Source organism: Melozone crissalis, unplaced genomic scaffold, assembly GCF_028551555.1.
Source record: "Melozone crissalis strain CALT ecotype California unplaced genomic scaffold, PUWL_Pcris_2 ptg000057l_1, whole genome shotgun sequence".
NCBI lineage: Eukaryota > Metazoa > Chordata > Aves > Passeriformes > Passerellidae > Melozone > Melozone crissalis.
In genome coordinates, this window is record NW_026535835.1 from 1,993,727 (window position 1) to 2,007,822 (window position 14,096).

The following is a 14,096-nucleotide window of genomic DNA, read 5'->3' on the forward strand; positions in this document are numbered from 1 at the left end:
AGATCAGGGCAAGCAAGGTATTCTGCCACAGCTCCTGCTGCTGGGAAAGACCTCACCTTCTCCTGAACATCATCCTCACACCTCTGGGACCATTTTCCCTGGGAAACTCCCTCCCTTCTGTGCCTCTGGGCAGGACTGAGAGGCCCTGAGCTGTGAGCTGGACTGGCCCCTCCTCACCAACAGCTCCTGAAATCCCTTGGAGCAGCGATACCTGAGTCCCTGAACCCTCAGTGGGGCTGACCACGAGGTGCAGGCAGCCTGGAGACACAAAAATATACACAAAATGTGCCAAACTTCCCCATAACTCTCCTTGCTCCACTTCCCTTTGCCCCCAGGCACAAGAAAGGAGCAGGGAAAGGCCTCAGAGCTCTGATGCAGCTTTGCTCAGCACTCAGGGCACTGACACTTGACCACATGAATCTTCCCTTAAAAACAGGGAAAACTGAGAGGAAAGGCTGGGGCGTGCCAGCCTGTGCCAGGCCCAGTGCCAGTCCATTGGCATTCCAGACACTCTGCAGCCTTTAGCTGAACCACACAGCTTCACTATTATATTTAAAACCACTACATGCTTTGTAATGCTTATCAGCTGGAGGGTTTTCAACAGTTTTTCCCCACTAATGCTGCAATTTCAAAGCCATTTAGGCTAATTTCCCTTGACTTGAATCTATTTTAATCAGAGACCAGGATACTTGACTTAAATGGTTTGTGTTCAACCCTTCATAAAATCAGCCATAAAACTTTATGCACTAAATAGCGAGGGAACCTTGAAGCCAGAGGTAGGAAGAGGTGAAACTTTCCAAATTCTCCAGCAAACTCCAGCCTATTACACACAGACCAACTGTTCTCTTACAATATCAAGCCAATTGATGCCCAAAACAAAAAGAAAACCAATAAACAAAATGCACTCCTGAAGTTCTTACACAGATAAAAGGCACTGAGTTGTGCAGCTGCACAAATTCCCTCCCAAATCTCAGCCCAGCTCCAAACTGAGCATTTTGAATGCTGTGCCCTGTCCTCTCCCCCTCTCTCCCATGGAATGATGGATAGTGGAACTGAGGAAAAATACAATGCAAGGCTGAAAATGTCAGAATTAATCCTTTTCTTCCCCCCAAATCTGAAGAGAAGCATTACTTCTCAAATTAATTCTCGCCAAGTAACGCTGGCTCTGCTGGAAGTCAGAGCTGGGGATGAGAAATGGAAATCAGCAGCTCAGCCCCAGGTAAGTGCTGAGGAAGGTCTCGCTCCAAGGATCCAGCATTGTGCTGGGATTTGCATATCACAGAGGCAAAGGTGCAATTTGTACCTGCAATTCAGCCTGCCTGAGGAGCTGCAGCAGCACAATGCACAATGGGCTCCATTCCTTTGGAAACTCATCCAGGGATTTCTGTTGTCAGTGCTTGACAGCCCTGGATGCTCCAAGGGGCTGCTCAGAATTCAGGCAGCACCCAGAGAGGTGAAGGAACAAGAGCTGCCCCAGCCTGGACAATCTGGAGATTTGGGGACAGAGAGGTGAAGGAACAAGAGCTGCCTCTGCTGTCCTAGACAATTTGGAGCTCTGGGAAGAGAGGGGACAAGAGCTGTCCCTGTTCCCTTGGACAATCTGGAGATCTGGGGACATAGAGGTGAAGGAACAAGAGCTGCCCCAGCCTGGACAGTCTGGAGCTCTGGGGACAGAATGAACAAGAGCTGTCCCTGTTCCCTTGGAACATCTGGAGCTCTGGGGACACAGGGAACAAGAGCAGCCCCAGCCTGGACAATCTGCCCCCTCCTGCCCCACAGAGCTGCATCCCTGCTGCACAGTTTTCAATGCTCTGCAGATGCCAGGCAACAGCTTTGTCACTGCCCCAATGACACAGGCATTGGACACGGATCTTTCACAATCCAAACCTCTCTCAGCTCATTTTTTTATCAGGGATTTCACTCCAGGCCAGGACAAACTGACACCTTCCTATTTTGAGGAACACTCTGGCAGCCATATCTAAAATTAACCTTCACAAAGATAAACCTGCAGCGTGTCTTTCCTCATCCTCTTAACAAAATGATGTGTCACCTCTTCTAAAGGCTGTTCTCCTGTGCTGCTTGGCAGGTAAACATCACCAGCACCTTAAAAGCTCAATCAAAAAAAGGACAGGAAAGATATTGCCATTGTAGAAACTCCCTTTAAATGTCCAGATCTAAAATGGGAGATCCCAGAGTGTCCCTGGAGGATCCCTGTGCTGGGAGGAGCCTGGGGGCAGCCCAAGGGCTCTGGAGGTCCTGCAGGGACATGAAGGAGCTGACAAGGAGGGAGGGAGAGAGGGAGGGAGGGAGAAAGAATTTCTGCACCCTTTTACAGGGTATTAAACACCAAAACCTCAGTGAAAGCAGAGCTGAGCTTCTGATGGCATCACTTCCACCCAAAACCATGGACTGCTTTAGGAAAACAGAGACAGGCTGGGAAGAAATTCACTTTTTAACCCTGATAAATCATCTTGGTGAACTCTCTCACTCTCTCCAACTACCTGGAACCAAGGTGGGGCCAGGTGGGGCTCAGTTTCTTCTCCCAGGTACCAACTGGCAGGACAAGCAGAAACAGCCTCAAGTTGTGCCAGGGGAGGTTTAGGTTGGATGTTAGGAATTATTTCCTGACAGAAAGGGTGGTCAGGCCCTGGCACAGCTGCCCAGGGCAGTGCATCCCCATCCCTGCAGAGGTTTAACAGCTCTGCTGATGTGGCACTTGAGGACACAGTCAGTGGTGGCCTTGGCAGTGCTGGGGAATGGTTGGACTCAACAACCTTTGAGGGTTTTACAGCATCAGTGGTTCTGTGACTCCATGAGCTCATTCCAGCCCAGCCACCCCCCTTCTCATCACAGGGCCCTGGGAACAATGAGGGAAGAGCAGCAGCACCAAACCTGACTGGGAATGCCCCAGCACTCCTGGCTATGGGTGACACCTGAACACAAAGAGTCCCTGCTGGAGCCCCTGGCACTCACTTGGTGGGGCGATAATCCGGGATGGAACGGTCCAGGGAGATCTTCTCACTGAGGTAGGAGTTGTAGCCATACTTCTCATGGGGTCCCTTGGCTTTCTCCTCCTCCTCGGGGGACAGGGTGGCTGGGAGGCCACCCTTGCCACGGCCACCATAGCCCTCAATGAGACCAAGGGACTTGGAGAGACCTGGGGGAAAACAAAAACAACATCTCTGGTAAAATCCATTCCTGGTGAAACCCATCCCTGGTGAAACCCATCCCTGGTAAAACCTATAAACCTATAAAACTCATCATTAGTAAAACCCAGCATTGGTAAAACCCATCCCTGGTAAAATCCATCCCAGGTAAATCTAATAATTGGTAAAACTCATCCCTGGTAAAACTCATCATTGGTAAAACCCATCATTGGAAAACCCATCACTGGTAAAACCCATCATTGGTAAACCAATCCCTGCTAAAACTCATCCTCGGTAAAACCCATCCCTGGTGAAATCCATTATTGGAATTATTGATAAAACCCATAATTGGTAAAAATCATCATTAGTAAAACCCATCATTGATAAAACTCATCATTGGTAAAAACCCATCTCTGGTAAAACCCATGATTGGTAAAACCCATCATTAGTAAAACCCATAATTGGTAAAACCCATCATTGATAAAACTCATCATTGGTAAAACCATCATTGGGTGCCCTGGTAAAACCCATTTTTAGTAACACCCACCCCTGGTAAAACCCATTTTTGATAAATCCTATCCCTGGTAAAACCCATCACTGGTAAATCTCATAATTGGTAAAACCCATCCCTGGTAAAACGAATCCCTGGTAAAACCCATCCCTGTAAATCTCATCATTGGTAAAACCCATCATTGGTAAAACTCATCCCTGGTAAACTCCATCCTTGGTAAAAACCATTTTTGATGAAACCCATTTTTGGTTAAACCTGTCCCTGGTAAAACCCATCATTGGTAAACCCATCCCTGGTGAAATCCATCCCTGGTAAAACCCATCCCTGGTGAAATTCATCCTTGGTAAAACCCACCATTAGTAAAATCCATCCCTGGTGAAATCCATTATTGGTAATATTGGTAAAACCCATAATTGGTAAAAATCATCATTGGTAAAAACCCATCTGTGGTAAAACCCATCATTGATAAAACTCATCATTGGTAAACCCATCATTGGTAAAACCCATTTTTGGTAAAACCCATCTCTGGTAAAACCCATTTCTGATAAAACCTATCCCTGGTAAAACCCATTTTTTGTAAAACCCATCCCTGGTAAATCTAATCATTGGCAAAACCCATCCTTGGTAAAACTCATCCCTGGTGAAACTCGTCAATGGTAAAAACCCATCTCTGGTAAAACCTACCCCTGGTAAAACTCATCATTGATAAAACCCATCCCTGGTAAAAAACATTTTTGGTAAAACTCATTTTTGGTTAAACCTATTCCTGGTAAAACCCACCATTGGTAAAACCCGTCATTGGTAAACCCATCATTAGTAAACCCATCCCTGGTAAATCTCATCATTGGTAAAACCTACCCCTGGTAAAACCTGCCTCTGGTAAAACTCATCATTGGTAAAACCCATCCCTGGTAAACCCCCCATCCCTGCTAAAAAACATTTTTGGTAAAACTTCATTTTGGTTAAACCTATCTGTGGTAAAACCCATCATTGGTAAACCCATCATTAGTAAATCCATCCCTGGTGAAATCCATCCCTGGTAAAACCCATCCCTGGTAAATCTCATCATTGGTAAAACCCATCCCTTGGTAAAACCCATCGCTGTTATTTCCAACTCCCAAAGGAAAAAAACCCAAACTCTAAAAATCCTGGGTGTTTAGGGTTCCTGGCTGTTTTGGGTTATTTTTCTGCAGACATTCCATGTCCTCCTTTTTTGGCCCAATGCTGGAATGAAAATGGCTCAAGTGTTGCAGTTCCTCACGGCTCAGGCACGCTGCTCCTGCCAGCCCTGCCCCTGATAACCTGTCCCAGGATCTGTGCATTTACTGAGTTGGTGGGGAGGTTATTCAGGCCTCCTTCCCACTCTCAGAGAGGTAATTACATGGAAGGTTAGATGTCCCCAGGAGAAGGATAGGTTGAACACAGAGCAGGAATAAAACAGGCTTGGTTAAGTGCCAGCTGAATGAATTTTTGCTCAGTGTGAACAGTGAACAGCATACAAATGGTAGGGATTTAAAAACAATTTCCCCTCAAACCTTTCTTATCTTTTAAAGTACAGTGTTCCCAGACCCTTATCAAGGGGAATTATTTATTTATATCTGCATAGCTGAAGGAAATAGGCAAAGTTCAAAATGAGCTGCACATAAAGAGCTCCATGGATGATTTGGTGGTGGCTGTGGGAAGCCAAGTCCATGCTCATGTTATTATTTATTAGACAGAACACCTGGAATTTTAATATTTTTCATTAGCAGAGATTGACTCTCTTTTTATCAGAAACACAAAAATAATAATGATGGATTTTGGTTTGCTTTTGTGTCTGTTTGGTTTTTTTATACTGAAAGACACCAGAGTATATTCCTGTTGTTTCAAAGTCAGAGCCCTGACTGAGAACAGGACAGATTTGTCACCTCTGAAGCTTTTGAAGGGACAATAACCTTGAGGTTTGTCCAGCTCCCAAACCTAGCACTGCCTTCCATTGTCCTGGACAAAACATTCCTGCCTGCCCACACATTTAAGGTTTTTTTTTCCTCAAACAGTAGCATTGAGAGACAGGAAAAAATGAGCTGGGAATGTTAATCATAGTTGGAAGAACAGTTTGAAGAATTATGGTTATTACTACTAATATTATTATCATCATCATTGTTGTGTAGTATTATTTAGTATTAGTATTCCTTCTGAGAAGGAAGCTTTCAACGTCCTTCCCTGCTGTATCAGAGCCCCTCTGACCACACAGGGCTTAACTGGATTTTATCTGAGGACAATAACAACAAATCAGTTGCCAGGAGCCCCAGGCTGTGCTGACACATCCAGGCTGCCTTTCCCAGCTCCAGGCTGAGCAGGAGCCCAGGGATCACTCATGAAGGATGGGATGGGTGGCACTTTGTGGCCTGCAGAAGCTCAGCAGATCATTCCAGGAACTTCCCAACCCCAAGTGGTTCCACTCCGGGAACCCTCAGCATCTCCCAGTTTGCTTTTAAAGCTGAATTTTGCTTTTCTTGATTCATCTGAACACATTTCTCCCTGCCCCAGTGCTTTTGCTTTCTGTACTTTGAAGCCACACCTGTGAGGAGGGACATGGGGACTTTCTGAGGGGGGCAGAGGCTCCACGGATGGAGAACACTTGTGACGGTGTTCACAAGGGTCTGAGGATGAGGGAAGAGAGGAGGATCTGACTCCATGTTTCAGAAGGCTGATTTATTATTTTATGATATATATTATATTAAAACTATACTAAAAGAATAGAAGAAAGGATTTCATCAGAAGGCTAGCTAAGAATAGAATAGCAAAGAATGATAACAAAAGCTTGTGTCTCAGACAGAGTCTGAGCCAGCTGACTGTGATTGGCCATTAATTAGAAACAACCAACATGGGCCAATCACAGATGCACCTGTTGCATTCCACAGCAGCAGATAATCATTGTCTGCATTTTGTTCCTGAGGCCTCCCAGCTTCTCAGGAGGAAAAATCTTAAGGAAAGGATTTTTCATAAAAGATGTCTGTGACAGACACTCAGTGGGATTTGGGAGCCATGGACATCCCAGCACCTGGCTCTGTTAGAAGCAGGCTTTAAAATCACAACCTCAGATTATTACCAACAGCTGATAACAGATCATTAGCTCAGACAGCAAGGCAGTGCTTGTCCCAGAGCTGCACACTGTAACCAGCAGGGAAGGATGATCCCTCCAAGGCCAATCCATCCCACAGGATCCCAGCCAGTCTCCAGAGGTCCTAACCTCTGGCTCAGGTGAGGGAATTGTGCTCCCAAGCACAGCACCTCAGTGAAGGAGCTGGGATTCCAGGTGATGAACCTCCCATAGTGCTCAGAACACCACCAACCATCAAAGCCATGCCAGCCTGGGGAACAGATCCCAGCACTCATTTCTCTCAGCTCATTTCTGCACATTCTGTCTTTCTACTGCTTTAAGTTGGTAAAAGCTGATAAACCAACATCATGTAACCAAAGAAATCAATCAAATGGATCCATCTGTGTTGGGCAGGGCACACCATGAGCCCTCCATCCTGCCCTGCAGGGAGTCATGGAGATGCAGATTGCCAGGTGGGGTGTGCCTGGCAGGGTCCCCTGTGTGTCCCTGAGCTGGATTAGCATTTCCTCTCCAGCCCAGGCTGTTGGGAGGGCTCAGGAATGTCACTCTGCTGTGTGGCACTCCAAGAAGAATCAAGAATGTTTGCTAAGGAAGACAATTCATGTCCAAACAGAAGAGGAAGGAATTTGTTTCCAGCTGGATGAGAAGGTGCCTCAGGAGGGGCAGAACTGAACACAAATAGTGACAGCACATCCTCATCCAGTCAATCCATTCATTGTCTTTTATTCACCACATTTTGGGCACCTTTCTGGGAATTTGGGGTCCCTTTGTTGTGACTTGAGGAATTACCCTGAGCCCAGCCCATGTGGCTGCTCAGGATATTCTGGGATTCCATGAAACCCGCTTGGAATTGGCCTGGAAGGGCCAGAAGTGACACACAGAGACAGCATGAGCAAAAAAGCGAAGGAGCATGGTGCCATCAGCTCATTTTCCCAAAGAAAAGGTTGAAAGCAAAGAGTCAGGACTGTTTCCCAGTCACAGAGCAAATCCTTTATCCTTCTGGGCAGGCACAAAGCAGATGTGCTGAACCTCTGCCAGAAAGTCCCTCCTGATGCCTGCCCCAGCCTACCTGTGGTGATAAACAGCACTAATCCCACAAAAATCTTCATCTTTGGAGTGGATTCAGCCCCTGGGGAATTCTGCAAGCTCAGGAGGTGGGAATGGGCTGCATGGAGATGAGGTGTTGGTGCAGATCTGAGCTCTGAGCAGCCACAAGCTTCACTCATCCCAAAACCACAATTACCCAAAGGTAAAACAGGAAGTTTTTTTTCAGAATCTCCTAAAAATTCTGAACTTTGGAACAAATGGAATATATTGCTATTGCACTGCAGGAATAGAAGGGAAAAGAAAAAGCAAGACACCACGTGGGGCTGCCAAGATCTGAGCCCCTCCTGCTGGAACAGCCAGACAGGGGATCCCTGGGGACTGGCAGGAGTTGGTTTTCTTCAAGATGATATAAAAATTTAATCTCTACAGCAAAATTATTCCTAGACTGAGCACAGTTAGAGTAAATATATTAGTCTCTTCTTAAGCTGAGTGTATTTCAGGAGGAGGCAGGAGTTTTCTAGGACAGAGAAAACCTTTAGTGAAATACAATCTAATGTGATTTGCAGCCTTCATTTCCAAAGGCTCCCCAGGAGCTGGAAGGGGGGAAAAGCTTTTTGCTCCATGTCAGCCTGGATGAAAGAAAACATTAACCCTCCCATGCAACCCTCAGCTGAGGAAACTTGTGATTGGGGGGCTGGGGAGGAAGGAAGAGCCCTGAAATGAAAATAAATTTCTGAGAAATGGGTGCTGAGGGAAAACAACATCAACCTTGCAGGGCCTGAAGGGGCTCCAGGAGAGCTGGAGAGGGACTGGGGACAAGGGATGGAGGGAAAGGAGACAGGGAATGGCTCCCAGTGCCAGAGGGCAGGGATGGATGGGATAGGGAGAATCAGGAATTGTTCCCTGTGAGGGTGGGCAGGCCCTGGCACAGGGTGCCCAGAGCAGCTGTGGCTGCCCCTGGATCCCTGGCAGTGCCCAAGGCCAGGCTGGACAGGGCTGGGAGCAGCCTGGGACAGTGGGAGGTGTCCCTGCCATGGCAGGGGTGGGATCAGATGACATTCAAAGTCCCTTCCAACCCAAACCATTCGGGGGTTCTAATACAGGAAAAATTTCTGGAAAAGCAGCATTTTTAGCTGCATCTTTCCATATCTGTATCTTGTGCAGCACGAGGTACAGAACACATAGAGCTCAGCATGGAAGCCACATTCCAGCAGGGAAGAGGAATTTGAAGACCCCATTCCCCAGAAGGAATAAGTAAACTGAAATGGTGCTGAAAAACACAGAAACCATAAAGCAAAATTAAATAGATATCTCTGCAGAGCACAGCTCTCACCCAGCGAAGCACAGTGGATTTTTCAGCCCCAAGAGCTCTCACAGGGATGTTTGTTCCTGCCCTACATCAGCCAGAGAGCTGAAGGCCCACAGGGAATCTCTGAGCTGGGGAAAAGCCAAACCAAGGAGGGAAATGGCCCAAAGGCATTGGCCATGTGTGACCTGCAGGGGACTCAGAGAGAGGAGACACCAGAGAGGCTCTCAGGGAGTGTGTGAGGAACCAGAGCTGCTGCAAGGGGCAGAGTGTCCCAGGGAATGCTGGAAATGAGGGGACTGCTGATTCCTTTAGTGCTGTCCTGCTAAACACACACTGTTAAAGGGAGGGCTCATTAATAATCAGGGGCATTGGCACAAGAACAGGCACCCATTTTCCTTTGCAAGGTGGGAGTGTGGAATTTCCCTGGTGGAACCTGGGCCATGGGATTTGCTCTCCTTGCAGCAGGTTTGACACAATTTTAGCCACATCTGCTCAGACTTGTTGTTATTAGGGTAGATAACTCTGGCTGCAGGTTACACCTGTGGAACCCTGAGCTGCCACAGGGCTGTGGGAACTGTGCAGGGAATACAAACACAGCTGAGCAGGGAATACAGGTCAGCTTCCTCTGCTGTCACTGCCTCCCCAAAGCATCCTCATTCTCCTGCAGGGGAAACTAAAAGTAGCTGTAAAGGGATCAGAAAATGAGAGTTCACTCTCTCCTGGGGGAAAAAAATAGATATATAAAGTTTAAAAATGAGCTTAAATACTAGAGCCCAGTTAAAAACCAGTATTCCCCTGAACCCTACACATCTCTATTCACTGTACATGCTACATTTATTTTTCCTGGGGCTGACCATCTATCAAAAATTTATCCCCCAGATCAGATGCTGCAGCTAAAGAGTCAGTGCTTCCCCTTCCACTGGACAGTCCTTTTCCAGGAGCTGGATTTAGCATATCAGGACATCTCCCCCAGTGCAGGAATGCTCAGAGCTGCCTGGTGTCCTTCATCATGCAAATGCAGTTGGTTTACTGCAGAGATTACCATGAGCATGCTGACTTTCAGAAATGGGGGGTCACAAAAACTCCCACCCTCTGCCTTCACGCTGAATGACAAATGGGAACTCAGAAAAAGCAGCAGATGAATGGGCCCAGGCTTGGCAAGCAGGGATTTTAGCAGATACAAACTGAAAATAGAGCATATTTCACCTGTTCTCCAACATATTGCATCTCTGAAAAAGCTCCTGCCTATGAAAAATTATGTGAATAATTCTGGCTGAAATGAATTTGTCCAACAGAGCATTAAGATTTCACTTAAACAATTGTGACAGGTAGGGGTAAGGGAATTGAACACATTTTCTTGCAGCCCAGCCAGGCAAGGACCAAAACCAGGATGGGCACAGTTCATTTTAAAATATATTTAACAATATAATATATATTATTATTATATTACATATTATATATTGCATATTATATATTATATAGTATATAGTATATAGTATACAGTATACAGTATACATTATATATTTGTAATATATATAATATAATAATATAATTATCTATAAAATATATAAAATATAATTAATAATATATAATAATATATTCTATTTAAAATATAATGTTTAAAATATATTTAATAATATTTATATGTAATAATATAAATATATTAATAAAATATATTTAATAATATCACTTTAATGCCAGGCTGGGTGGGGCTTGGAGCATCCTGGTCTGGTGGAAGGTGTCCCTGGCCATGGCAATGGGGGTGAGATGAGCTTTAAGGTCCCTTCCAACACAACCACTCTGGGATTCTCTGATTTAGGATTAGATTAGATGATGAGCTGTAGAAGAATGTTTGTGCTTGCATCATTATGGGAACAGACAATGTCCAGGTTCCTGCCCACCTGCACTCCTGGGAAAGGATGGAGAAGGGAGCAGTCACTGCTCAGGTCTGCAGGCTCGTTTGAAATGTTTAAACACAAATCTGCATTTACAGGTGCACACACACAGGGATTCAAAAATGAAGTTTTCTTATCAATACAGAAATGGAAACAGAGGGAAATTACTTTCAGAGCCAGAGGGAGGATCAGCACCCAGAGCAAGGACAACGCAGTCACCAGGACAATGTCAAAGCCTGTTTAGCCTATTACACTGCCAGGTTCTGCTTCCAAATAATAATTCCCCAATCAAGATTTGCCCCTGGCACAAACCAACAGAAATCCTTCCCCAGGCCAAGGCTGTTTATATCTGAGGAAAGATTTATTTGGTTCTAACACCTGGGACTGGTGAAAGAGCTTGGACATTGCTCTGTCCTCCCTGAAAGTCCAAAAATAGTGGCATTTACCACTGTGCTCACATAGATAAAATAACTTGTTGAGAAAGGCAGAGCTTGGCAGCAGAGCTGGTGCAGAGCAGAAATCCATGGGCTAAAGAAAGCTCTTTGCAGCTCAGCAGGGAGAGCAGGCACTGCTGCCACAGGAGTCAGGCACAGAGACTTTGTTCAGACACCAAAGACAAGCCTGAAGGTGATTCCTATCCTGGGGAAACCTGGATACATGTGAAGCATTCCTGGCAATTTACCAGTGAGAGGAATTCCCGTCCCTGTGGGTGCAGTCCCCTTCCCAGGAGCTGTTCTGCTGCTGCTCTGCCCCACCCAAAGGGGAAACTCCGCTTGAGGAGCCAGCCCTGACAGCTGTCACAGGTTTGTCCCAAAATGTGCAGTTACACCCCACTGCCACCCTGTTTGTCCACAGCCACAGCTCCAGCAGCTGTGGGGAATTCTGGATAACAGCCTGGGATCCAGCAGCAGGAAGGGATGAAGGGGATTTGCAGAAAAGGTAAAGAAAAGAGTAAGTTGCAGCAATCTCACCTGCATGTTATGACACAAATACAGATTTATACCTCTGACTAACACTGGGGACTGTCACATTCTGGAAATACTGGAGAAAAGGGAGGGAAAAGATGCAAAAAGGAGCAGATCACAGTGTGTAACAAAAAGGAAAATCAGGATCAAAACCATCACTAAGATCATTGAGTGAGAGAGCTGACCCAAGTTACATCACTTGAGATGTCAGAGAACTCCAGAGAACTGGCTTTAGTAAGCCCTGCCTAAAGGCTGCTTTCAATGATTCAGTATTCCTGGGATTCAGGCACAAACATTTCCCCACCAACACACAGCAAGTATTTGCATGAGCTGCTCAGAACAGTCCAGAGCAGCCCTCCCAGCAGCTGCTCCCTGGTCTGTTCCAGTGGCACAGATCCCCACAAAGCACCAGCATGCCCAGGCAGCAGTGAGGAAGCTCCCCTCAGAGAGGGGAGAGGACTCTGTGGAGAGCATTCAGCATCCTGATTTAGGCTGGAAGGGACTTTGAATGTCATCTCATCCCCACCCCTGCCATGGCAGGGACACCTCCCACTGTCCCAGGCTGCTCCCAGCCCTGTCCAGCCTGGCCTTGGGCACTGCCAGGGATCCAGGGGCAGCCCCAGCTGCTCTGGGCACCCTGTGCCAGGGCCTGCCCACCCTGCCAGGTACCAGTGAGGAGACCCAAGCACGGAGAGGGCAGATGCCCTGCAGAGCAGAGCAGGACAGCAGCTTCATCCAAGGCTCCACAACCAGCTCTGCACAGCTGAAACACCCCTGGGTGAGGTGCTGCCATCAGCACCTGGGCTCAGGTTCATTCCAGGACCTTCATCCCCACCACCATCACTCTGTAGACAAAACGCTCCAGGATCCTCTCTCCAGGCCTGTTGAGCATCTCCCCCTCCCCCTGTCTTAGGCTGGGTGTGTGTGTTCTATCCCCATCTGTCAGAGCTGGGGCAGTTCTCTGCTGTCCTTGGGGCAGTTTTTTCTTTCTCTCTCCCACAGCCAACCCTCCCTCCAGGCGATCTCTGCTGTCCATGGCCACTGAGTGTCCCTGCAGGGCTGATCCAATCCCAGCATCCCATGGGGAGATGCTCCGCCCAGGGGAGGAGCCAAGCATTCCTCCCTGGATCCAATCTGGGCCTGGCACAGCACAGCAGCCTTTGCCCCCTGCATTGCCAGAGGAGCAGCTTTCTGCTGCCCTGCATGGCCAGAGGGAGCCCAGGCCCATCTGCAGCAGCCCTGGAGCTGCAGAGGAAAACTCCCCCCTTGTGCAGGATCCCTGCTGCAGCAGAGCCACAGCTGGCACTGCAGGAGGGCTGAGCCCCCCTGGGATGGGGCTGGGACACCGCCCTGACACACAGGGGCAGGGACTGCTCTCACTCTGGCTGTGGCTTGTTTTCTCTTTCTGTACTATTGCATTTGTGTTTCTAATTTTCCCAATAAAGACCTGTTATTCCTATTCCCATATCTTTGCCTGAGAGCCCCTTACTTTCCAATTTATAATAAATCAGAGGGAGGGGGTTACATTTTCCATTTCAGGGCAGGCTCCTGCCTTCCTTAGCAGACACCTGGCTGTTCAAACCCAGAAGCTCCTCAGACACCAGGTCCCTGCCAGGGGAGCTGTTCCAGCCCTGAAGCCTGGCGTCCCTGTTGGGGCTGCTGGAGCAGAGGGGCTCTGGGCTCTGCTGCTGCTGCTCTGTGAGAGGAGGATGAACGAGCTCTCCTCACCCTGACAGCAGCCTGGAAAGAACCACTCTGAGAGCTTTGCCCAGCCATCCATCTGCTGGGAGGGACACACAGCGAGCTAAAGCCTGATGGAGTGTCCAAGAGGAGTCAGTGTGAGCAGCTACCAAGGCCATACAGCATAACCCACAGCAGGACCTGCCATTACAGGTCTGACACTGCTCCTGTAACTCACAGATCAATGCAGGGCCTGTCACTGTTCCAAAGACAGACAAGGTCCCTGCTCCATGCAGCTAATGGGGTATTGATTCTCCACACACCCAACTGCAAGCTCTGCACTTGGGGGACTTTGCTGAAACCCCCAAAATGTTCCCAAAGATGTGCCTGGCTCGGTGCCTGTGGGACAGCTTGGGACACAGGAGCTCCAGGGAGCAAGG

The 14,096-nt window shown here is 47.6% G+C and overlaps 1 protein-coding gene across 1 annotated transcript in view; it reads right to left on the reverse strand.

Annotated features, from left to right (window-relative positions):
* Positions 1 to 14,096, reverse strand: part of GALNT17 (polypeptide N-acetylgalactosaminyltransferase 17) — a 245,160-nt gene that overhangs the window by 181,849 nt on the left and 49,215 nt on the right. The window contains exon 2 of the mRNA XM_054287051.1: positions 2,974 to 3,157. Coding sequence (XP_054143026.1) covers positions 2,974 to 3,157 — 184 coding nt within the window. The remainder of the gene's footprint in view (positions 1 to 2,973; positions 3,158 to 14,096) is intronic.